The sequence below is a fragment of the Choloepus didactylus genome, chromosome 6 (genome assembly GCF_015220235.1).
Source record: "Choloepus didactylus isolate mChoDid1 chromosome 6, mChoDid1.pri, whole genome shotgun sequence".
NCBI lineage: Eukaryota > Metazoa > Chordata > Mammalia > Pilosa > Megalonychidae > Choloepus > Choloepus didactylus.
Window position 1 is genome coordinate 133,755,743 of NC_051312.1, and position 24,886 is coordinate 133,780,628.

Sequence of the window (24,886 nt, forward strand, 5' to 3'; positions counted from 1 at the left end):
AGAGGCAGGGAGGGGCATGTAGAGGTCACACCTGGATACCTGCCCCCTAATGTGAAGCCTCCTGCCTGCATTGCCAGTTCCCAAGACTAAGACCTGACTTTTGTGGTTTTGTGTTCTTCCCTTTCTCCTCCTGCAGATGGTCCAGTCCCATGGAAGAACCCCAGAGCCAGGAACCACAAGACCCAGACATTACACTTTAGAGGTAAAAAGTGGACTCTGGAGCCAGGTGGCTTGGGATTGAATACCAGCCCCACTTCTTACTAGCTGTGTGACCCTGGACAAGTTACTTCACCTCTCTGTGCTTCATTGTCTTCATTTTAAAAGGGGGACAATAACAGTTCTGCCTGTCCCATAACAATATCGAAAGGACAGTGCTTGGCATTCAGTAAGTGCTATGCGAGTGTTTCACTATCATGCCCCAAATTTCATGCATCTTAGTGCAGCATCTCCCACTCAGACTCTGTACATGGCCGGGGCAAGGCATTTCTCTGAGCCTCTGTTTCCTCATCCGAAAATGGGGATGAAACCACCTGTCACTAGAATAAAATGTGAGCAAACAATGCAAAAAAGGCCTTGTTGTATTTATCCATTTCTGTAACTGCTGGTGAGACTGCTCACCCTGTGCCTCAGACCATGAGGAAAGAGAAAAGATACTCTGCCCTAAAGGGTGAGACCCCATATGAGGTCCCTGGAGAGGTCTCTGATCCACAGTCCAGAAGCTAAAAACACGCTGACCCATGGGCTCTCTTTCTGCCACCATCATGAAGGATTTTTTGTTTTTGTTTTTTCTTTTTAAATTTTATTGTGGTAACATATAGATAATACAGAATTTGCCATTTTAATGTGCAAAATTCAGGGGCATTAACTATGTTCACAATGTTGGACAATCATCATAACTTCCATTACCAACACTTTTTTATCACCCTAAATAATACTCTGTACGCGCTAAGCAATAACTGCCCCCTGGTAACTCAGCCCCTGGTAACCTCGAACCTACTTTCTATCTCTATGAATTTGCCTATTCTAGATATTTCATATAAGTGGGTTATATAATATTTGTCCTTGTGTGTCTGGCTTCTTTTCATGCAGCATAAAGCCTTCAAGACTCACCCATGTTGTAACGTGTATCAGCACCCCATCCCTTTTAATGCTGAATAATATTGCATTGCATGGATAGGCCACAATTTGTTTATCCATCATCTGTCAGTAAACCCTGTCATGAAGGAGTTTTTTCTTCTTCCGAGTATAGGAGGAATCTGAGAGGCTGCAGAGAAAAGTCACTGGACCTCTCTGAACCTCTGTGGGCTCATCTGCAAATGGGACGATTGTGCCCCAAGTTCCTAGGAGGCAGGCATGGTGCCCCCCACCCCACATTTCCATGCCTCTGCCCCCCCTTCCTAGCCCTTAATAGGCCTCACTAAATGGTGATTGATCCAAGACTGTCCAGACAATTCAAAAATCCTAGTTCACCCTCACTCCTGCCCAGAGAATAAGGGTGGGGGGAGTGTGAGGGGATGCAACTGTCCTCTTTGTTCCAGAGTAAAGGCCCAGACCTGAGCATGGCTGCTCAGCTCACCCGACACACTCCCAGATGCCCTCGGTGATGCCTTTTTCCATAGACAACACGCCAGGGTGGGTGTGCAGAGGTCACTGCTCCTGAGTGCTTCTAGGGGTCTACACTGGGGAGTCCCTCTTTCCTCTCCACTGGCAAAATAGTGTGACAGTGAGAATACATGTATGTACATATTCAATCTGTACAAATTGCATTGCAGCATATTATTTATACACAGATATGTATATTATATGTATAATTACAAAGAGTTTCTCTGGTGTGTGGGAAGAAGAATTTCTCCATATCCCTTGAGGCCCTCAAGCAAAGACCCTTGGGAATCGCTGTCTATATAGCACAGCATCTTGTGCACAGGACGTGCTCAACAAACATTTGCTAGATTAACTAATGAACTAAAAATTCAATCAAATGATTATTGATTGTGATGCCAACAAAACAGTTTAGATAGATTAGGAGGTGAAACTGATACAAGATATGACATTATATGTATAGCTACAGCCTGATGAAACTAGTAAATCCAACTTTGTGCCCCTTTTTGAACCCAGGCCCTGAAGGGGGTTTAATTGTTTCCCAGAAGTCTTTGCAAAATTGCTTCCCTAGGCCTGTGTTGGTAACGGCAGGCTGTGGAACATTCTGGATGCAAGGCCATGAAAGCCCTTCTCCTTTCTTTGTCCCAGTCTGGGGACGGTGAAGAGTGGACTCCAGCCACATGCTCTCAGAAGTGACCCTTTTGCTTCCCAAAGTCTCAGAGAACCCCCAGAGCACAATGCAAGGAACAAAGCTCATCCACTCCCCTGGCTGACGCCAGTGAGAAGCAGAAACTGAACTCAGAGCCCCAGACTCAGCCCCTGCTCCCACCACCCCCACTCACTTTCACATGCTTCCCCCATTTCCACAAACTCACCAGGATTCCAGAAGCTTCCATGTCCCTAAAGACATGCAGATGGAGACATATTTTGAGCCTCAAATCCCTCTGACCCTTAAGTGGAAGGGAGGCATCTCTAGGTGTGAGAGGAAAATACTTCCAACTCTGAGGCTTTTGTGCACCCACAGGACCCCTCCTGCTCACCGTGCTGGGTGCAGAAGGGCAGTTCTCCAGCTATGGCTGGCTTGGTATTGTGCTGTGCAAGGTGGGCGTGGCAGCCAGTGGAGCCCATGTCTGGGATCCTGAGGTTGCTGCACACGGCGAGACGCCAGGTAGACCACACAAGCCAAGATCATGATGTTCTGGGGTAATGCCAAAGACCTGCCCTGACTCTGCCCCACACTTAGAGTCTGGGTCCTCAGCATCCTGCCCTCAAGCCCTCAGCTCTGAAGGCCAAGGGACCCCTTGAGTCATGAGAGCAGAGCTCACCCTCCAACCAAATACTGATATGCTCAGGTCTAGAAAAGAACATGGCTAACCCTGGGTCAGTTTATGAGTATGGGAGGAAAACTTGAAAACCCATATATAGAAAATCCATGTGTAGAAAGCATCACACACACACTCACACACTTATGTTATGGGTTGAACTGTACCCCCCAAGAGATATGTTCAAGTCCTACCTGCAGGTGCCATCGATGTGACCTACTTTGGAAAGAGGGTCTTTGAAGATGTAGTTAGTTAAGATGGTCACTAATCTAATAAGCCAGTGCTCTTAGAAGAAGAGGGAAATTTGGACATGGTACACGTGGGCCTGGGAACACCATGTGATGCCAGAAGTAGAGACTAAAGTTTTGCACGTGCCAGCCAAGGAATGCCAAGGATTGCAGACAACCACCAGAAGCCTGAAACCCTACAGGTTTCAGAGCAAGTGCAGCCCTGCCGCCAACCTGATTCTCGACTCCTTGCCTCCAGAACTGTGAGACCATAAATTTCTACTGTTTTAAGCTACCTATTGTTACGGCTGCACCAGGGAACTAAAACAAAATACATTGACTAATATGTCATATTCGTGGAAGATACATTCTCTGTGTATATAGAAAAAAATATATATAATCTCCAAACCTCACAACTGAAGAAAGGGAAGCTCAGAAAGGTTAAAGGAATTGCCCAGGATCATATGGCAAGCGAGTGGGAGGCCTAAGAGGGAGCTGAACCCAAGCCTTTTGGAGTCCAGAGTCCATGCCCTTTCAGCTTTGCTACACAACTTCACACCATCATAAAAGAGGCTCCAAGGAAGCCCTGCTTTTTCAGAGCATAACAGGAGCAAATGGTGGCTTTTTATTCTAGCAGCCATAAAACAGGTATAACCATCACCCTTCCCTTCTTTTTAATTCATTCCATTTGCAACCTAATCTAAAGGATCAGTCACCCCCTCCCACCCCCAATCCCCAGTTAAACTTCCCTTTAGTCATTCTGCATGCCTATTATGCATTGGCACATAGAGAAGCTGGTAGCCTTGTCTTTGCAGCCACCTGCCTGCCACCACCCCACACAGGCCTCCTCTCTGAACACCAGCACCAACCCCTGTGGCCCTGGGTCTGGCAGCGAAGTCTCACTGATATGCAACAGAGTACAAAACCACAGGCTTGGCTGGAAGTGCCATCTATACATAGCTCTACCACTCTGTAAGCACTGTTGGCTTCTTCTGAATAAATGCTACCCTACATTAAATGTCAGAATTTGCCGAGCCATACTGCATGTTTGTGATGAGACTGAGAACTAAAGGCAAGATTGATTCTGATGTGCACACCAGTAAAGCAAATGGGTTTTTGAAAACCCTATAATTTCCCTGCAACCCTTGACTTCACTAAACACACATTTTTAGACTACAGCACAGTTAGGTAGGCATTAAACAAAAATGAGGTAGTCTAATGATGATTTATGTGTAGGATAACCTTCTATAAAGAATTCCACACTGATTTCAGGGTAACTTACAGAGGTGCCAACTTAACCAAACAATGCCGCTTGCTCCGAGTCCACTGCCGCAGAATGATCCGGGGCTGAGCATTTGCCTGCAATTGTCTTAAATCTGCTAAAATTCACCCAGTAGGTGCTCTGGAAATGCAGCACCTGCCATGAACTAAATGGAAAAGCAAAACATGACACATGCACACGCCACCAGAGGCACCTGGTGAACACAAGACATTTCTGCTTGACTGAGTTGATGCAGTGGAAGGTTCTGGAACCAACTAACTGGCATGCAACTGCACAGCAGCCCGCCTGCCAGCGTACTGGAAGGGGTCCTGGGGGGCTACAGGCACACATGCCAGGTTGCTCTTCAAGGGCTGCTGGGGGCTGAGATCAAAGCTGGAGTTCTGGTATACCCAGCCACTGGCTGCATGACCTTGGGCGGGTCCCCTAATGCTCCCAAGCCTTGGTTTCCCTGTTTGTTCAAGGAGTTTAAGAATGCTTCTCCCCCAGAAGGGGTTGGGAGGGTTCATTTAGATGACACCCATGAAAGGGGAGCACTGTATAGATGAAAAGTGACAGGAAGCAGAGCACAACTTGAGAGATGACCCCTGTCATCAAGCTTGATAATTGATAACTTATGTTATTATTAACCATTATCATCACTATGGTAATCATTTCAGTTTAGGGCCTAGGGAGAGAACTCCTCTCTTTATTCTTAGTGCTTCTTTATAATCTCTAACCAGCAAAGTGTGTTTACCAGCTTTTGAAGGGAGGAGTTTCTCTCAGCACCCCAAGGAAGAAGACAAGGCTGTCTGAGGCTGGTGCCTCCTTCCACACCAAAGCAAGCAATAAACAATAAACAAAGGAAAACAACAAAACAGGAAGGCCTTTTCCTCCATACAATTGCCTTGGTGAGGGAAATATTAATTGCCATGAGTCCCTGGGATAACCCTTAGCCTAGAGTCACTATAGTATGCTACAATGGAATAAGCTTGGGTTTAGGGGGCAAAAGCTCTAGGTCCAAGCCCATCCCCTGCCAACAAGCAGCTGTGTGACCCGGAGTCAGTTCGTTCCTGGGTGTCTCTCAGTCTAATTGCCTTTATACCTAAAGATGGGCGTAGCATGCCTACCTCTCAGGGTAATGGAAGAATGATAAGAGATGACATGCAGATTCCTGCCTGCCCTGCAAACAATATGCCTTAATTGATTGCTTTCTTCCCTTTTACTTCTATTCTAACTGTGCAAGTTGCTGAGTCTCACTGCACCTGTCTCCTGCTCTGTAAAATGGGGAAGGTAATGGGGGTTACCATGAGGAGCAAATGAAATCCTATAAAAGCCCTTTATAAACTGTAAAGTTTTATAGAGTTAGTAGTTATTATTGAGTCAGGGGTTGGGCCCTTAGAGCAAATGAGAGCCAGGCGGTTTGTGGATTTGATCTTTGCTATGTTGGCACCAAACCACACCCCTTTATTCCTTCTCACAAGTGCTTAATCAACATAAGTCTTAAACCAGGCACCACACAAGGCCCGTGTGAATACAGCAATTAGTAACACCACGTCCCAGTCCTTGCATTTCCCTCATTTGGCCCAGACGGACACCAGAGTGGTCATCTATGAAGCCCTAACTCCTTATGGCTTTCTCAAGATTCCCTTTTGGGGAGCCGTTCTCCAATCTCTGACCCCAATACAACCATTTCTCTGATGGCTGCATCCTCTTGCTTTCCCATGCTCCCTCAGCCCTGCACCCAGAAAGGGCAACATGGGCAGGTGTGGTGAGAAACAATGTCTCTGGAAGAGACTGGGCTAAGCAGATGGGACCTGTTCTGGTTTGCTAATGCTGCCTTTTTGCAAAACACCAGAAATGGATTGGCTTTTATAAATGGAATTTATTTGGTTACAAAGTTATAGTCTTAAGGCCATAAAGTGTCCAAGGTAAGGCATCAACAATAGGGTATCTTCACTGAAGGATGGCCATTGGAGTCTGGCAAACCTCTGTTAGCTGGGAAGGCACCTGGCTGGCATCCGCTTGCTCCCAGGTGGTGTTTCAAAACGGCGTTCAAAATGTTGCTCTTGGGGCGTTTTGTCCTCTCTTAGCTGCAGCTGCACTGAAGTCCTTCCGTCTGTGAGCCCCTTTACAAGACTCCAGTGAACTAGTCAAGGCCCACGCTGAATGGGCGGGGCCACACCTCCATGGAAACATTCAGTCAGAGGTCACACCCTAACCAATGGTGTCACAGTTGGGTGGGTCACATCTCATGGAAACAACCTAATCCAAAGGTTCCAACCTAATCAAGACTAAATACATCTGCCTCTAAAAGACTGCATCAAAGATAATGGCATTTTGGGGGCAATAATACATCCAAACCGGCACAGGACCCAAGATTGGACAACCCCCTGACGCTGGATGGGCAATTTCCCTGAAGCGTTCAGACGACCCCTCCTCCGTCTGAGAAGAATTCAAGTTTTCCCTGAGGCCTAATTTTCAAGTCAAGCATTCCACTGGAGTAGGATTCGTTATCCTCATTTTACAGGAGAATAAACCAAGACTTTGAAAGTAAATTGTTCAAAGTCACAGATTAGGACAAGCAGACTCCACAGCCTGTCTTTTTCTACCACATCCCACTGTATCTTCTGTGAATCGTCTGCCTATGTTTTTACCCAGTTTTCTATTGGGTTCTTTTTCTTGGTGATTTGTAGTGGATTTTTAAAAATATATTTTGTCCATTAATTATTTGTGAAGCAATATAGTGTGTTGCTTAGGAGCACAGATAATGGAGTCTGAATGCATGGGTTTAAATAGTGTCTATGCCACTTACTAACTTTAGGCAATTTAGTTTCTTCATCTGTAAAATGGGACATTAATAGCCCCACATCTTCAGATTGCTGTGAAGATTAAATGAGCTAAACATATAAACAGAGTCTGGCACCTTAGTACGTGCTCAATAAATATTAGTCATTATTATCACGTTACCCCTTAATTTATTTTTCTAGAATTGGATAGAACCTTCACAAGTTAAGCAGACCAGCGTCCTTTCCAGATTCCTCTCTCCCCACTTCCACTTACCTTCCAGGTATATCCCCAGATCACCTGGTCCTCTCCTTGCCTTTACCATGCTGTCACCTCCCCACAGAAGTGGGTTCCAAAGCCTGACTTCAGTCCCTCCCTTCCCTGCATGATGCCTGGCCGGGCTGCTGCTGTCAGAAAGGCTCCCAGCCTCTGTAAGTCCTGCCCTTCACGGAGGGGCACCACGGTCTCTAGCAAGGGGACCCTGGAGGGTGGGCACAGGTCATGGTCATCTCTGACTCCTCTGCAAAGCCAGATACTGTGCCTGGAACTCAGCAGCAGTCCAAGCACCACTTGCTAAATTGCCTTGAGCAGATCATGTATTTCACACTAGCCTAGGCTGACTATCCCAGCCCCTTTTCTCCATGCCCCTGAAATAATTGAGATCTGAGATCCCCAGTTTGGCATCTAAATAGCAGAGCATCACAAGAAGGACCTGCAGAAGTGAGTCTGAAGCAATCCAGCATGATGGAGATGAAGGACCACTGAGCTAAACCCTGGAGGTGCTGCCCATTGGCTGTGCAACCTTAGACAAGCCTGGCCCCTCCCTCCCTTCCAGGTGACAGTCCAGCAGGGCAGAGCCTGTCAGTCACCATAAGCCTTTCATCTTCCATCAGCATTTGTGGACATTCTCATAGTAGGGATAAGGGAGATTAAAAAATATTACAGGACAAAATGTGATTAGCAACTTGACAGAGGAACTGATAAAGTTCTGAGGGAATTCCAGAAAAGATTCCCCAGAGGGAGGTCACTCTGGATCATTTCTAAGTCCATATTTAGCAGAAATTGGGAAAGGCATCCTGGAAGTAATGGTATTTGAACCAGACTTTGAAACATGGGTAGGTTTTAGACAAAGAAAGAAAGGAATCTAGTAGTAAAATAAAAGTACCCATGAGTGGCTAAAATAACATGCCTGAGAGTGAGTGGGAGAGAGGGAAAGAGGGAGAGCAGGAGATGGGGGAATGCCTTGGACTGTTTCTTGATCAGCAAATGAGGAGTCCAGATGACAGGATCTCGGGGATCCTTTCCAGCTCTGACAGACTGTGCTTCTCTCTGCCTGTAGGCGACGTGCGGCCCAAAGTGGCTTCCAGGCACCACCTCTTCTCTTTCTTGTCTCTGCCCACCCCCTACCCACCATCCAAGTTTGTGTAGATTCACGGGCCCCAAGTAACCTTAGCATCAGCCTGAGCAAAACATAATTAATGAGTTGAATCTGCATCTCAAAGCCAAACAAGATCATATTTGACTGTTTACCGTTTTGAGATTATCCATCCCTGTCCATCAGAACTGACAACATGAGCTGAATCGTACATTCCTAGAAGTCAGGGCTGTCTTTGGGTCTCCCACTGGGACAAAAACAAAGCAAGTGCCCCATAAAGGCTTCTTGTTAGACCGATTGTTTTGTTCGCTGATCTTTAAGCTGGAAATCTGTTGCCCTTTAGGAAAGCCAACGCCTCCTGTCACTGCACACACAGCCAGAGGTCAGCATGGGGCTGGTGATGTGTCTCTGTCCCCAGGCACATGCAGGGGACAGAGATGGGCCCTCCTCCTGTGTTGGAAACTAAGCCCAGTCAATGCCCTACAAGGTGTCTGCTTGAGAGAGAAGCAGGAAGTAAGTAACCCAGAGGACCCCATCTCAAATGCAAGCTGCATCCCTAACTAGCTGTGTGGCCTTGGGTAAGTTGCTTAACTTCCCTGGGCCTCAATGTCCTCATTTATAAAACTGAAAAAACAAAACAAAGCAAACAAACAAAAAAAAACCCCACTACCTCTCTTAAAGGGTTATTGTGAGGATCAGAGATAACACTATATATATAGACTGCCGAACACAAAACAGAACTCAGTACATGATGGTATCACCATTAATCTTGTAATTATCGTCATTACTCTGTGGCAGGTGCTAGGCTGGGTCTGGAGATAAAAAGATGAAAGAGATACAGTGGTTCCTCCTCCTGCAGCAGACAGAAACAACTGCCTATAATTTAAGAAACAAAGAAGTTCGTGCTCCAAGGACAGAACCGAGGAGCAAGGCCTTCTGCCTGGCAGCCTTAGGTGGTAGGGGACACATGAATCAAGCACACAGGACAAAGGAGGAGATGGGGCTCAATAAGGAAGAGGGACATCCATGCAGACCAGACACAGTAGACAGAGTGATCAAATGGAAGCAGGCAGGAAAACCCATGGGAACCTGGAGACCTGGCCCTCGGAGGACAACTACTCTCGGGAGGTGGAGAAAGGGCGGTGGGCCCACTGGACTATCTTGGACAAAGGTGGGCTGTGGTTAAGGAGCATTGCTTGATGGGAATCCTCACAGTGGCAGGGGCTTTTTTGGAAAGGATCCCTCTGGCCAGATTCCTCCTTGCCCCTGCTTTCCCCCTTCCCCAACAAACCCATTACCCAGCATTCCTGCTGCTCTCCCAGCCCAGCCAAGGCATGATGACAACCCAGCATCCAGTAGCCCCACCCACATGGACAAGGGGACTGACCCAGGCTGGCCTTCCAGAGCCTCAGCAAGACACCTCTGACCTGCAGCTGAGCAGTGTCCAAAACTCCCCGCTGGGGCCAAGACAGCCAGTCAGGACACTGGCAAAGAGCATGCCTGGAAACTCCCACAGGGAACCCACATTGGTATAATCAGGTCCAGTGGAAATTTAAAGCTATTAGGGATGGGACTGGATTTATCTTTATATCCAATAGCATGCACTGCAATGGTGATCCTGCAGATGGGAAATTAAACCACATCTTGGCTTCACCAGAGGCCTTAATTTCAATTGAGGTTTGTGCACAGCCCTTTGCCCACTTAGCTCCACCCTGCCCATTCCGGAGAGCCAGGTCACCTCGAGACCAAGCCCCTTGGGAGAGAAGTAAGGGGTAGGAGCCTTCTAGGTCATAGGTGAGAGGCTCTGTGCTTTTACATGCACATCTTTAAACATCCAGATTGAAGGAAGAGGAACAGTTTGGTGGAGGGGGTTGTAGGTAGTAGGCGGCTCTGTGGAAAGATACCAACTTTGGGCTGTCTCTCAAGCCTCTTCTTACCCTGGGAAAAGCACAGCCTAAAGCAGTTTAGGGATTCTTAGGCCAGGAGGCCTACCTGCCCTGCCCAGCTGGGGCCAGCCAGTGAGGACAGCCTGGGAGCCAATACCCAGCCTTACAGAGGTTGCTGAGGCCCTGAGCCTTTAATTCTTTCCAATCCCCTCGGAGAGAGGCAGTGAAGGGCTGGCTCCCAGCTCACCACATGCTGCATGGGGACCCCTCCTCTCAGGAGCACCTGCTCTACCAAAGGGGATGCCTTCTGGGGCCCAGACTGTCCACAGCAGCCCCCCACCTCCACCCCACTGCTTTTTGGCACCTGCTCCTGCTGGCCCTGGGGTTCATGGAGAATCTGATCCCAGCCCTGCAGATCCAGGAATCAAAGTCAGCACAGCTCTTTCTGCTGCAGAAGCCCACCCTGAGGTGTCAGAGGATGGTAAGTCTGGCACTTTTGTCTGTCTTTAACTTCAGGGCAACCTAATCATTAAATCTTCCCCCACTGGGAGAAGCTGCCATCCAGTCTCCCCACTTCTAAACTCACACACACACACACACACACACACACACACACACACACTGGGTGTAGTTGAATATGGATTGCAGAAACTCCTATTTATTATAAAAATCAATAAACCATTTGCATTTTTCCAAAATTAAATCATGCAACACGTGGACCCACGTTCTGGCCCCTCATCTACAGGACTCAGAATCTCTTGAGAGGAAGCAAATGCCACCCTCTTTGGTTCTCATGGATTCCTTTCTCACGGAGCATGTTAGTTGGATTCATGTGCTTTGGGAAGACTGTCCATGGATTTAAAGTGTGGCTGTAGAAGGATCTAGAATGATTATGAATGGGGCCGGAGGGCTAGGCAGGGAGGAATATTCTCCAAGGGTAAAAGGAAAGAAGGGAGTTCTACAGAACCAAAGTTTAACACAGCCCTGCAGATTAGCATCAAGCCCACTTCCCTGATAATTATGCCCTGTGGGGCAACCAGCCCAGTCTTGACATCAAAGGCAGCCCTGAAGCATCAACTACAAGGGCAGCCTGGGGGAAGCTCACTGCCTCCAGCTCCAAAGCACAGGAGCCAGATTAACCTCTCTTCACTCCCATCTGATCTGGTCTTCAGATTACCTCATGCCCACTGTGTTCAATCTTATTTCAGTGCCCTTGTCCATGTTGTTTCCCAATTCCTGCAGAATTCATCTAACCACCCATTCATCCAGTCACTGACTATTTAGTAAGCATTTGCCCTGAATGTGCAAGGCAGTGTGTTTGCGGCCGGGGATACATGGATGAATACAACCCAGTCCCTGCCCTGGGGAGACTCAGTCTAGTGGGGGGCAACAGATTCTGTTATACAGTAGAAAAATGTCACAAAAGGAAACAGCAGGACAAAGAGGAGAATGCTGTCTTTCCAACTCATGGTAATGATGGCTACAGATGGTCCTCGGTATGTATGAGGCAGTGCTCTAAACATTTTACAGGTATCTACATATTTAATTCTTACTTCTACCCTCCGAATTAGGTACTGCTATTACATTTTACAGTTGGGGAAACTGAGGCACTGGGGGTGTAAATGACTTGGCCAGTTGGTAAGTGGGTGGAGTTAGTTTAAAACCTGGGCAGTCTGGTCCTGGATTCTATACTCTTAACCACTCCACTGGACGCGGTCCTCGGTCTACCATTTCCATGAAGCTCCCCCATCTTGGACCAGCCAAGTCCTCACTGCCGAGAAGGCACCCATTTAAAGCTCCATTGTACCCAGAGGAATACTTTATTGGGGCCTGTCGGTAAGGACTGCCTGTGAGCCAATACCCAGCCCACAGAGGTTGCACTTGTATGGATGGGGAGGGCAGTTCTGCATGGGGTTAAGCACAGAGGCTGGAAAAACAGATCAGGGTTCAAGGCCCCGACCCTCTGCTTAATAGAAGTGTGACCCAGAACAAGAAATTTTACTTCCCTGAGCCTGTTTCCTCTTCTATAAAATGGAAGGGAAAAAAAAATACACTTATGGACTTCCTTAAGAGGATAAAACGAGATCATGTATGAAAGTTTCTTACCCAGTGCCTGGCATATAATAAGCATTCCATGAACTTAAAAATTATTATTATTTTAATGGGTATAAATCTGAGTCCATAAACCCAAGTGCATAAGAAATACCACATTTATTCTTGTTCTTTAAATCAACTGAAACCTGACTGCTGGGTAGCAGGAAATTCAACCTCCATCATTTATTGGGGATTACTTCATGGATGTGGAAAGGCCCAGGGTCCCTCTGTTCACCAGCTCCCTTGCCCCCACCTGCATGATTCCTTTGGGTCCTGGGTTGCACATCTTCCTACCTCACTTAGACACAAGAAACATGGCCCCAGCCCCAAATCCTCAGGGTGCCCCCACACAGTCATTTCCGGGGGTTCCTAATGCTTCCTTCCAGCTGCTTCCACCGAGCAGCCCACATTTCCACCCCATCCCTTCTTTTGTCTCCTGTTTTCACTCCCTGCCCTCAGAGGCTGTCTTCCTCTGCCAGAACACCCATCAGAACATTCCCTATTAGTTTATGCTTTTACAAAAAGACAGGAAGAGCAGCTGTCTCCAAGTAGCTTCTGATTCCTGTCCCACCGAAAGCTCTGAGGCCAGGAGAAACAACAGCCTGGCCATCTGCTTGCAGCTGAGAGAAGGAAAAAGTACTGACAGCAAAACACAAATGCATGTTTCAAAAAAGTATTCTGCCGTGCTAGCTGTAAATGTCCCTGAGCAACGGTTCTCACCCTTGCTATTCATTGGGACTATCTGGGGAGCTTTAAAAAATTGTAGATGCCCGAGTTCTACTCCTGAGAGATTCTGAGTCAACAGACTTGGGTTTGGCCCAAGCATTGGCATTTATTTAGATAGACCCACAGGGACCCTAATGTTTGGCAGGATTAAGGACCCATGCTTTAAAGGTGCCATGTGATGTCTCCAAGTAATGTGGAACCTCAAGGAACAGGACCCTCTGTGTGACCAGCTACTGGACGTTAAAGCTGGAGGGACACTCTGAGAGCAACTGGCCAAGTTCTCCCACTTTACGGAAAGGAAAACAAAGGCCTTGGACAGAGAAAGTAACAAAAAGCAGCAGAACTTCTGCAATGAGTCGGGATGAGGGGAGAGACACTGAAGGGGTAGGGAATACCCACAATTTTATAACTAGGGGTCTAGAGGCAGTTTGAGGACTTGAGATCCTCTCTCTTGGGGTTTCCAGACCAGTCTTCCTGTTGTAGGGACACCCATGCATAAGGAAAAGAATCAACAAGAATCAAAACGGCACCACCAATGAGATGAACCTACAACATCATATTAACTTCGTCTGCCAAAATCAGCCACAGAGTGAGGCCAGCTAGAATTCTTTAGCCAATACATGAAAGAAGAAAATAAAGTCCCACACACGTGCTTATTCAAGAAACGTTCCTTGCTGTAGTGATTCATTCAATACAAGAACACAGTGGTCAAGGACCCAGCCCCCAAATAAACCCCATAATCCCTTTTCTGTCACCAACCTTCACAGATTAGGTGTTTCCAGCCCTGCCTCCCACCCCCAAAAACAAGTCCAAGTAATGCCCCACAGGTCAAGAAGAATGGTACTCCCACTCCTTTTTGGGAGGGGGACCCACCCTGTGTCTGATGGGACCCCCCCACCAGCCAGCAAAAGGCACAGATCCAGGGGTCTTCTTTGCCCCACACAGAGATGGCTGAAGCCAAAGCATCACCAGATCAATGACAAATTACTCACCAGAACCAATCCCAAGAGCTCTCTTAGATCAACAACCAACTCAAGCACCTCAATGCACTAGCACCTTGACGTGCTCCGTTCCCCTCCTAAACATTCCCGCCCACAGCGGCCCCCAGTTCCTTTCTTACCTGGGATGATGGAGACTGTGTCTTTCTCCCAGGACACAACGCTAACATATTCCTGCACTGAGGAGGGGATGAGGCACTTGAAGACGGCCACGTTGCCACGCATGGACCTTTGATCCTCCACCCGGACGGTGTAGGGTTCCCTGAAAACTGCAGAGAGATTGAGGGGTGGGGAGAGGACAGGGTCACCAGGCTAGTCCGGGACAAGGTGGAGGCCCCAGGAAATTAACAGAGAGCTGGCTCCACTCCCTCAGAACCCCCAGCTCTCACCCTCTCTCTCCTCTCCTCTCCTACCTCCCACACTAGAAGGTCCTCCCGTGAGCTTATTCCTGACGGGCTCTGCCTAAACAACCTTTTCCATCAACCTCCTCCCTGCTCAACTGGGCAACCTCAGAAATATCCTGCCTCCCTCTACAAGACTAGAAATCCAAATCCATCTTTCCAATTTCCATGTTAATAAGCCATATTGATTATAAGTGCCTGAGGGTAGCACCTAAGCACTGCAATGTACACATAGCCAACAAGGGGACATGTAGGTAATAAGGAAATATGCTAGAATTCCTCTAAGGAAAGCAAACTTGATTTCCTACCTTATTGGGTATGGGGTGGCATTTATGTGGGGCATGCAGACCACAATTTTCCAAAATAAAAACTGGGACACATGATTTAACAACAGATTTTTATGCCACTTGAACGTGAAAGGGAGCCTGGGAGATGTAGTTCAGATACTGAACTTTCTGGAAAGACTCGGTGGTTTTAAGGCCAATAGGAGAGGAGTGTTTGAAACTGTGGTTGTCTCTGAAAATTCAGAACACTGGAGACATGAACACAATCTCCAAGATTCTCCAAAAAAAACCATACTTGCTGCTGTCTCCCACCTCCCAAGATGGCCTACAGCTGCTCCTAGCACGCTCCCACCCCAGCCTTGCCCCGGCCTTCAGAACCATCCTTCTCCCCAGCCTCAGTCCCAGGGCTGGTTTCTGCAGCCATTCTGCATGGCGGGTCCCATGGGTGGGCTGACCTGGCTTTGGGAATGGGCCAAAGAGACCCTGCCTCTGCCTTGTCCTCCTCTGCCTGGCCTCTCTGGGGTCTTGCCCTGTTCTTCTACCCCTCTCTGCAGAGCAGGACCATCCAGAGCCCACTGCCATTGCCCTTGTCCCAGCAGACCCCTGGGCAGCGTGCCCTCCTCCCTCCCCGCTCTGTGGTTGCCAGGGAGACACTGAGGGCCCTGGCAGCCCCCCTGGCTGTGCACCTGCAGCCCCTCTGGCATCATCAAGGGCCTCTTAATTGGTTGTGTTTCCAGCTGTTCCAGCCCTTCTCAGCCCTCCCCAGACCTTTATTCTTTCTCCTTCTCCATGTTGTGGCTTTGATGGGGGAAGACTTGCAGTTGAGGTGGAGGAGAGAGAAAAGAGAAACATTTTAGCTCTCTGGCCCTTTTGTGGATTTGGGCATGACACTGCCTCCAGACATGAGGAGAGCACACTAAAGGGAGCTGAGTGATGCAGGGTAGTAGAATGAAAAGGGCTGGGGTTTTGGGGCAGATCACCAGTGATCCAGTCCCAGGGACCCAGCAGGGCTAATGGGTAAGAGCATCAGAAAAACAGCCCCTGCCCCCCTCCACTGCCCAGCTATGTGATCCTAGACAAGAGTTCATTAGCTTTTTGGAGACTCAGTTTCCTCACTTGCAAAAGAGAAAAAAAAATAATTATTGTTATATTATAATAGACAGTACCCCTTGAAGGTAAATAGAATGATGAATATAAAATGCCTGGCACACGGCAAGCACTCAATGGATGTTGGTTTTCATTACAGCCTCATCTCTTTGGAAAGTGACTTAACCTCTCTTTGTCTTAATCCCCTCATTTGTAAGCAGCACTTTACAGGATTATGGTGAAAAAGACGTTCTAACCCAATGATGGGCATATAACAGGAAATGTGATGTCCCTTGTTCTTATCCCAAACCCAAGGCTGCAGAGGTCAGAACTGAACTCCAAACCCAGGTCTCGGGGCTCCCAGCCCAGCACTTGGTGTTGCATTTAGGGGTGCAGTGCAGAGGACCCACTCCTGAAAAGAGATTACATGGTGAGCCCCAGGGGAGATACCCTGAGCATGCTCCATCCCCAAACACACCAATGGAATGTGGACAGACCAGCTCTTTAATTAGGGGTCCTACACCACCTCAACCCCTACACACACAGTTCCAGCTACTGGGAACCTTGACTTCTGAGAGCACTCTTAAGGCAGAAGGACGCAGAAAACCAGACAGCTCATCTGGCAGAGTTCTCCCTTAGGCACGGTGGTTGGGAGGCCTTCCCTGTTCCTGTCGTCCTCTGCCCCCACATTCACCAGCAAAGATGTCACACCCAAGGCCTGGCACCACTGTGGTCGCCAGTCGGAACCTAACCTGCCCTTTCTCACTCCAGAAGCTTTCTTAAGAAAACCATTCATTGCTATTTGAGGCACACCTTACAACTGATTATGATGCATGGTGTGTCACAACTGCCTAGTTAACAATAGTTAGTCTAACCCTTTCCCTCACCTCCAGATCTGACCCTGAGAAAAGGTGGCTTCCTATTTTCTTGAAGAAGAACATGTGAGAAAACCCCACTTCTCTGTCTCCATCGACTCTTCCAAAGACCCAAATCCTTCACTGCTCAAAGTTTTCCAACATGCATTCTACCTAAATGTCTGTTTTCAGGAAATATTCTCAAATGTCCATCAACAGTGGAATGGATATGTGGTAAGTAACATAGTGGAATACTACACAGCAATGGGAACGAATGACTTCAGTGATGCCCAACAGTCAGGGTAAATCCCACAAACATAAGATGGAGCAAAGGATTCAAGAGAGTACATACTTTGTGATTCCATTAACACAAAGTACAAAAACAGGCCAATCTGCTCTGTCTTGTTAGAAATCAGGCTAGTGGCTATCCTTGGAGCAGAGACTGAAAAGAACATGAGGGGGTTTGGGGGAGAGGGGTGGTGTTTTATTTCTTGATCTGGGTATTAGTTACACTTTGTGAACGTTCATGGAGCTATATATATACTTACGATACGTACACTTTTCTTTATGTCCATTATTTTCAATAAAAAGTGTTTTTAAAGGAAACTGATTGAATGCTTTCCGTATGTCAGGCACTGACGCAAGCACTTCACTTAATTTAAAAGACCACGAGCTCCTTTAACTATCACATGTCATGACGCACAACACGACACTAGCATCAGCCTTGCAGATGAGAAAACAGGTTTTGAAAGGTGCTCCGTCTGTCCGAGCACACGCAGCGATAGAGCTAAGATTCAAAAGAACAACAATCCTGTCCTCGAGTGAGCACTTTCATGCAATGAGTTTTTCCCTGAGCAGGTCGCACACACATCTTCCTCCCTCCCGGTTCCAGCCTCAGACATGAGCTCACCAGTCAGGTTGCGGCTGTCCTGGCTCTTACCTGCTTTGACGCGGATGTTGGGGCTCCGGATCTTGCCGGCAGCATTCTCCGCCGTGCAGAAGTAGTCATTGTCGTGGATAAAGCTATTGAAGGCGGAGGGGGAGAAGGGGTAGAGCTGCAGCGTCCCGTTGGCGTGGACGTGCCGGATGTGCGGCACGTCGTAGATGTCGTCCCCCGTGGCCAGGTACCATCGAAGGGCCGCGCTGGGGGAGCCCGCAGCCGGGCAGGGCACCACCACCCCCACGGAGCTGGAAAAGGTCACCTGCTGCAAGGAGTCATTTACAAAGTAGAGGCTGGTGCCGACATCTTCGGGGCGGGCTGTGGGGAAGGAGGTGAGAGAGTCTATTAAGATACGCTCTGATAATACACTCCTAGGCCACAGGGGCAGGCAAGGCCCAGCACCCCTTCACCCAGCATTCAAGCATCAGCCATTCGATAAGCACTTATTGAGCACTGGCTATATACCAGGCACTGGGGCTACAAAGTAAGAGACAGTTCCTGCCCCATAGAAGTTTCCAGTTGAGCACAGGGAAGGCAAAAGTTAAGCCTTCTCATCTCCCTAGAGCCTCCAGGCAGAATGCAGCCCTGCAGACCTATTTCAGATATCCAGAACTGTAAGATAATAAGCTTGTGTTGTTTTAAACCACTAAGTTTGTTTGCAGTCAGTTGGAATAGGGAAATAATACACCGTACAATGGACTATCTGGCTACAAAAAGGAATGAGGTGCTGATACTACATGGATGAATCCTGAAAACATTGTGCTAAAAGACCATATGATTCCATTTATGAGTGGTAATGGATAGAGGTGACGGTAGCACATTATTGTGAGTATAATTAACAGTGCTGAATTGTGTGTGAATGTGATTAATAGGGGAGGTTTAGAGTCATATATGGCGCCAGAAGGAAAGCCAGAGGTTAAAACATGGGCATGTTTAACTCAGCAAACCTTGTGGTGGATGATGACTATGATTAACAGTACCAATATAAAAAAGTTCTTCCATGAACTAGAATAAATGTACAAAACTATGACAAGGAGTTTACAATAGAGTGATATATGGGAGAAATGTGCCTACTGAAAACTACAGACTATAGTTAACAGTAATATCTTGGTATTCTTTCATCAGTGGGAACAAATGTACCACACCAATGCCAGGGATCAATGACGGGGGGCAGGGGGGTTAAGGGCTATGGGATGTTTTGGGTTTTCTCTTTTTTTTCCTTGGACTAATGAAAATGTTCTAAAATTGGTTGTTGTGATGAATGTACAACTATGTGATGATACTGTGAGCCTTTGACTGTGTATGTTGGATGGATTGTGTGGTATGTGACTATATCTCAATAAAACTGCATTAAAAAGAAAAAAAAAGACCATAGGATTCCATTTATATGAAACACCTAGAATAGGTAAAGCTATAGAGACAGAAAGTTCATTAGTGGTTGCCTAGGGCTTGGGGACAGTTGGGGGAAATGGAGAATGGGTGCTATAAGTATGAGGTTTCTTTCTGGGGTGATGAAAATATTGTGATCATGGTTGCACAATTCTATGAATATCCTAAAACCCATAGAATCACACACTTGAAATAGGTGAGTTATAAGGTATGTATGTGAATTATATCTCAATAAAGCTGTTAAAATACGTAAAACTACAAAAAAAAAGAAAAAAAAAAGGCTCATCTTCCATGCCAACACATGAAGCTGCCATGGACTCTGCCATATTACAAAGTTACGATCCACTGTTGGCTTCCATATATTAGAAGAGACACTGAAATGAGTGGATAAATAAGTGCAGGCAGGTTCACACCTATTACTCAATTCATCTGCACAAAGCTGAGAAGGGAAGGTATCATCCCCTTTTATATCACCCTCTTTTACAGGATAAGAATAGTGATGTGGTTTGCCTGAGATCACACAGCTAAAAGTGCAGAACTGAAACTTGCACCCCAAAATCCTAAGAGGATCCTGATGCTGTTTCTATCATGGATGAAAGGCAAAATGTCTCAAAAGCACATTCTAAGAGGAACGGCTGCAGGAACTGGGAATGCCAGCCTGGAGGATAGTGATCTGCATGAGACCGAAAGAGCTGTCTTTAACATCTGGAGGTCTATTTGGACAAGAGGGCTGAATGAGGGCCATTGGGTATAGGGATGGAAAGGCTGCAAGCTCAAGGGTCAAGAGATGCAGCTTCTAAACCCAGCACTGACGCTGACTTAACTGTTTCTTCCTCCTCCCTGATCATCTGTTCCTTCACTTGCAAAATGGACAAGATTGCAAAGATCCCTTCCATCCTGACATGTTGCCGTTCAAACATTCCATCACATGGGATTAGTTCTCATGAATACAGCTACCTGCCGGTGGCAGGGCTGCCTGTCAGGGCAGCCCCTTCCTCCTTGCATCCCAGCTTACAAGGCCTCAAAACTTCCTGCCCTTGTTCCCACAGCCCAGGTGCTGGAATCAGGGTCCTTCCTCCCTCCCAAGGGGCCCACACCTTTGAGAACGGCCGCTCGGAGCAAGTGAAGGCAAACCCAGGGGAAGAGAGGACCTGGTCCCAGGTCACCAGCTCAAAACTACTCCCTCTCCACCAGGAAGATCAAAGAGTAAACAAACCACTCTGCTGCTTGTTTAGAGAATGATGCAGGGGACCCAATTTGACCTCAATTTCCACAACTTTATGGGAAGGGGGAGGGATGGGGCCCAAAGTAATATTCTCCACTTGACACTGAGACGAGCCTCTGGGGACAATAGACTGGGCAGCTGGTGGAGGTAGGCCAGTAAGCCTCATTGGCCGGGGCAATTCGCATCACCTCATGAAAAGCTGTGATGAAGCCATGAGCAGCCGTGCTGGAAAACAGTTCTGGGCTCCTTGCTGCGGCATCAGTAGGTCCCCACCAGGCACTGTACCCTTAGCGGCTGAAATGCACTCTAACTGGGAGCAGGGGGTGGGAGCATTGTCTTTTCCATCCTCCTCCTCCTGCTGCTTCCCACTGGGAGAGTCCCAGCGACGGTGGTCGAGCAAGTCTGCTCTGTGGAAGAGGATACCGGCCCATTGTGGGACTCTCAGAGGTTCCCCAACCTCACCAACCTGCAGCGGTTAGGGGTTTCCCCAAGACCATAACATGACCCGTTTAACAAGCAAGTAAACTGTGGTGTGGGCAGGCTTCCCTCAGGAAACAATCTTTTCCAGGTCCCCGCCTCTGTATGCCTGCCCACCAATGCGAGACTTCTTCCCGAGGTTCATAAAACAAGTATTTATTAAGCATTGTCTACGTGTCGGGCACTGTTGCAAGCCCTTTATATATATAACCTCTTCTAATTCTCACAGTCACCCGAGGAGCTAGGGACCATTATTATCTCCAGTCATACAATGAGGAAACTGAGGCACTGAGCGGTCAAGGCAACTTGCCCAAGGCCACTCAACCAGTAAGGAGGGTGCTGGGCTACAGGGGTCGCCGGCCTAGCCCAGAGTCTCCTTCCTTAACCTTGAACCTTGAACCTTGACATCGTGCACAGCTGCAGGGTAACCACTGCAATAACACGTGGGCTTACACATTCCTAAAACCCCACCGGAACACCAGCTTCCACCTTCAGCTGGCCAAGAACAGGAGTAACACACGCACACACACGAACTCCGCCTGGGAGAGGCCCCCCTTGTCCTCTGGACATTTCGGACATGGCTTTCCTAGCCTTTGGTGCAAAAACATTACTCCAAGTTCTAGGCTGCTTCCGAGGCAATCTAGCTCATCAGACACCTTCACCAAGGCAGCTTTGTGGATTTTGAAAACCAAAGTCCATCAAGGAATAGTAAGATTCTACCTTATGCCTGACGAATGGACCATCTGAAGGGGAGGAATTCAGGAGTAGTCTGATTCATGAGACGGGGTAAGTAAATACTTACGTGTAAGGGTGATGTGGCCTTCTGTAATGATACAGAACCAACGAGAGTCATAATAGTCACACTGATTTAATTAACCACAGGCCAGGCTTGGTGCTAGGCACATCATAGACAGTAACTCATTCAATGTTCACTCCCTAGGGGGTACTAATATTATTTACATCTTACAGATAAAAAAAACTAGGACTCTGAGAAGTGAACTAACTTACCCACAGATACACAGCATGTGGGCATGGGAGCTGGGACTGGATCCCAACCTTGCCTGACTTCAGAACCCAGGGATGGAACCACTCTGCTCTACAGCATGAACCACATGAAGACAAGTCAAAAGAACCCACAACATCTGATTTTCCAGGCTGGGTAATCTCCCCCTCTCTCTCTCTCATCCCAAGCACACAGTCCTAGTCTCTTTCTCTCATGGTTGAAAATCCACTACCCCCCTGCCCTGCCTCCCCTGACAGCCCCTTCCCCAGGCCTCCCCCTACTCCCACAGAACATCATCCACAATATCACCAGCCTTCCTGCACTCCTGGGCCTTGGATTTTGCCAGAGCCAAGGACACAAGGTTCTCAGCAACTACAAATTGGTAGATTTAATTGATGAATTGACTGGGATTGTCCAGCCACCTGCCAGGGCTGATGAAATGGCAGATTTATAGCAAAAGACAAGTAGCCTCATATTTCTCCCACCCCGGGATGTTAGCGGCTGTCCTCTGAGTCTGGGGAAACTGGAGAGGATTAGACAAACCATTTATTTCTGCTTACGGCTCTGACAGTGCATTGCCATTATGAAACATCACCCTCAGTTGTAAAACAATAGCACTTGCACTTACATCGGGTTCATATTTTACCATCACAAGGCACCTGTCAGCCCAAAATGCAGAAGCCTTTAAATAAACATTAATTTAGCCTCACCCCACCTGCCAAGGGAAAGGAGTGAGCAAATCCTTAAAGGGGAAACTGAGGTATGACTACTGTAGTGGTTTGGAGTGATATGTACCCCAGAAAAACCTATTCTTAAACTTAATCTATTCCTATGGGTGTGAACCCATTGAAAGTAGGACATTTTGATGAGGTTACTTCAGTTAAGGCGTGTCCTACCTCAATCAGGATGGGGCTTACTCCCAATACTGGAGTCCCTTATGAGTGGAATGAAATTCAGAGAGATAGAAGGAGAAAGCCATAGGAAGCAAGAAGAAGAAGGTCAACAGAACCCGTAAGAGAAGGCAGAGGCCAGGAGAGGCCGCTATTGCCATGTGATAGAGGAGCCAAGGACCAAGGATCGCCAGCAGCCAGTCCCAGAATGCCACAGTCTTTGGGGAGAGAGCATCGCCTTGAGGATATCTTGATTTGGACTTTTTGCTGACCTCAAAATTCCCATTTGTTTAACCAACCCATTGCATGATACCTGCTTGAGCAGCCAAGGAATCTAAAACAACCGCCAAATATCTCAGATCTTGGGCACATGGCAAGCACTAGATGGAGGTTGGGTGCAAAGGCCCCAGGTAAGTAGCCACAGAATCATGGGTTTGTTCTTTCACCCAGGGATAGAAGATGTAGTCAGAAGACCTGAGCATCTTGCTATATAGTCTTATGGTGGCTGGTATGGCCTCTATAAGTGTGGCTTCCCTTTCTCCTCCAGCCTGGAGAGCAATGACAGAGCCTCAGCCAGCTGGGAGCATGGGAGGCGTGGCACCAGAGACAGAGCCCTGAGTCACAGTGGGACAGAGTCACCATAGCTCCATGGGCTCACTCCTGACCTGCCATGTGACCTCAGGCAAGCATCTTACCTTTGGGAGTCTCAGTGTCCTCACTTACAAAAGGGGGTTGATTGCACCATCTTCCCTGTCTCACAAGGATGCTGAGCAGGTAAAATGGACCATGTAAGGACTTGGATATCCAACTATGAGGGATGGCCATTGTGATTCATGCCCCAACTCCCCAAGGGGTGGAGGGTGCCTAAGCTTCCTGCAAGGGACACCCCAGGCACACCTCCTCCCTGCAGCCTTGCAGGATTTGAAATGCTCTCCACCTCCCACTTCTTTCCTGCCACCTTCAAAGCCTTCCTCCCCTAAGTCCTCTCTGACCCAGGGATCTGGAAAGACTTACATTCCCTTCAGGAAATATTTAGTGAGCGCCAGCTCTGTCCTCTGCAGTATCACTGATACGATAGAAAACGTCAAAGATGAGGAAGAAGGGCCTCACCTTCCAGGGGCTTATAAATGAGATAGAGGAGAGGAAAGGGTGAGACGACCGCATAGGGTGGCGGTGACGATGTGCTCAAAGTGGGCAAGGAGGGCCTTGGGGAAGGGAGGACGTAAGTGAATCAGGAGTCAAGGAAAGCTTTCGGAATGAAGCTCCAGAGCTGACCCTTCAAGGAAGATCTGGATGGTGGGTGGGACAAAGGGAAGGCCCTCCTAGAGGGGACAGCCCGAGCTAAGCTTCAGCAGCAGGAGAGGGCATAGCAGGTATTGGGGGACAAACAACTCCCCCACCCCCACCCCAGGGAGGAGCATTGGGTGGGCTTGGGGAGTAGGGGCCAAAACAGCTGGATTGGCATGTTTGGCTCTTGGTTGTGGGAGGCCATGGGGAGTACCTGGAGGTTTGCAAGCTTGGAAAAGCATGATGCAGGATGTCAGAATATTCCTCTGCCAGAAGTGACAGATTACTCAACTTCTTGTCATCCTTGTGCCTAACTTCGCTTTGGCCAGATCTCTATTTCCCTGCAGCCTTATGGTACAGAGAACTCAAAGGAAAGGAGACTAACATGTCTCAAGCCCTTACTGTGTTCTGGGCACTGGGCTTGGGTATATCATGTGCATTTTCTCATTTAATCCTTACACAAAAATACGAAGTGGATCCTGTCAGTCTATTTCACAGGTGAGGCTCAAGGGGAACTTCTTCGAGATTGCACAGCTAGAAAGAAATGAAGCCAAAATTCATCTGATGTCTACCTGGCTCCAAAGCCCATGTTTCTTCCATTACAGCACTGAAGTGTTCGAAGTTTGGGGCCTTAGGAGGTGTCTCCTTCACCTCTTCTGTCTAAGCCAGTCCCACTTTGGAAATTAAAGCCCCGCACAGGAAATGACAACTCTCCCCTTAAATCCCAGTCACGCCTCCAGCTCTTCCCTCTGTAGAGAGAACCAGGCATATTTACAGA

The 24,886-nt window shown here is 47.8% G+C and overlaps 1 protein-coding gene across 1 annotated transcript in view; it reads right to left on the reverse strand.

Moving 5' to 3' along the window:
- The window catches only part of DSCAML1 (DS cell adhesion molecule like 1), a 334,021-nt gene that overhangs the window by 298,681 nt on the left and 10,454 nt on the right, over window positions 1-24,886 (reverse strand). Inside the window, 2 exon segments of the mRNA XM_037841599.1 lie at window positions 14,395-14,541; window positions 17,838-18,155. Coding sequence (XP_037697527.1) covers window positions 14,395-14,541; window positions 17,838-18,155 — 465 coding nt within the window.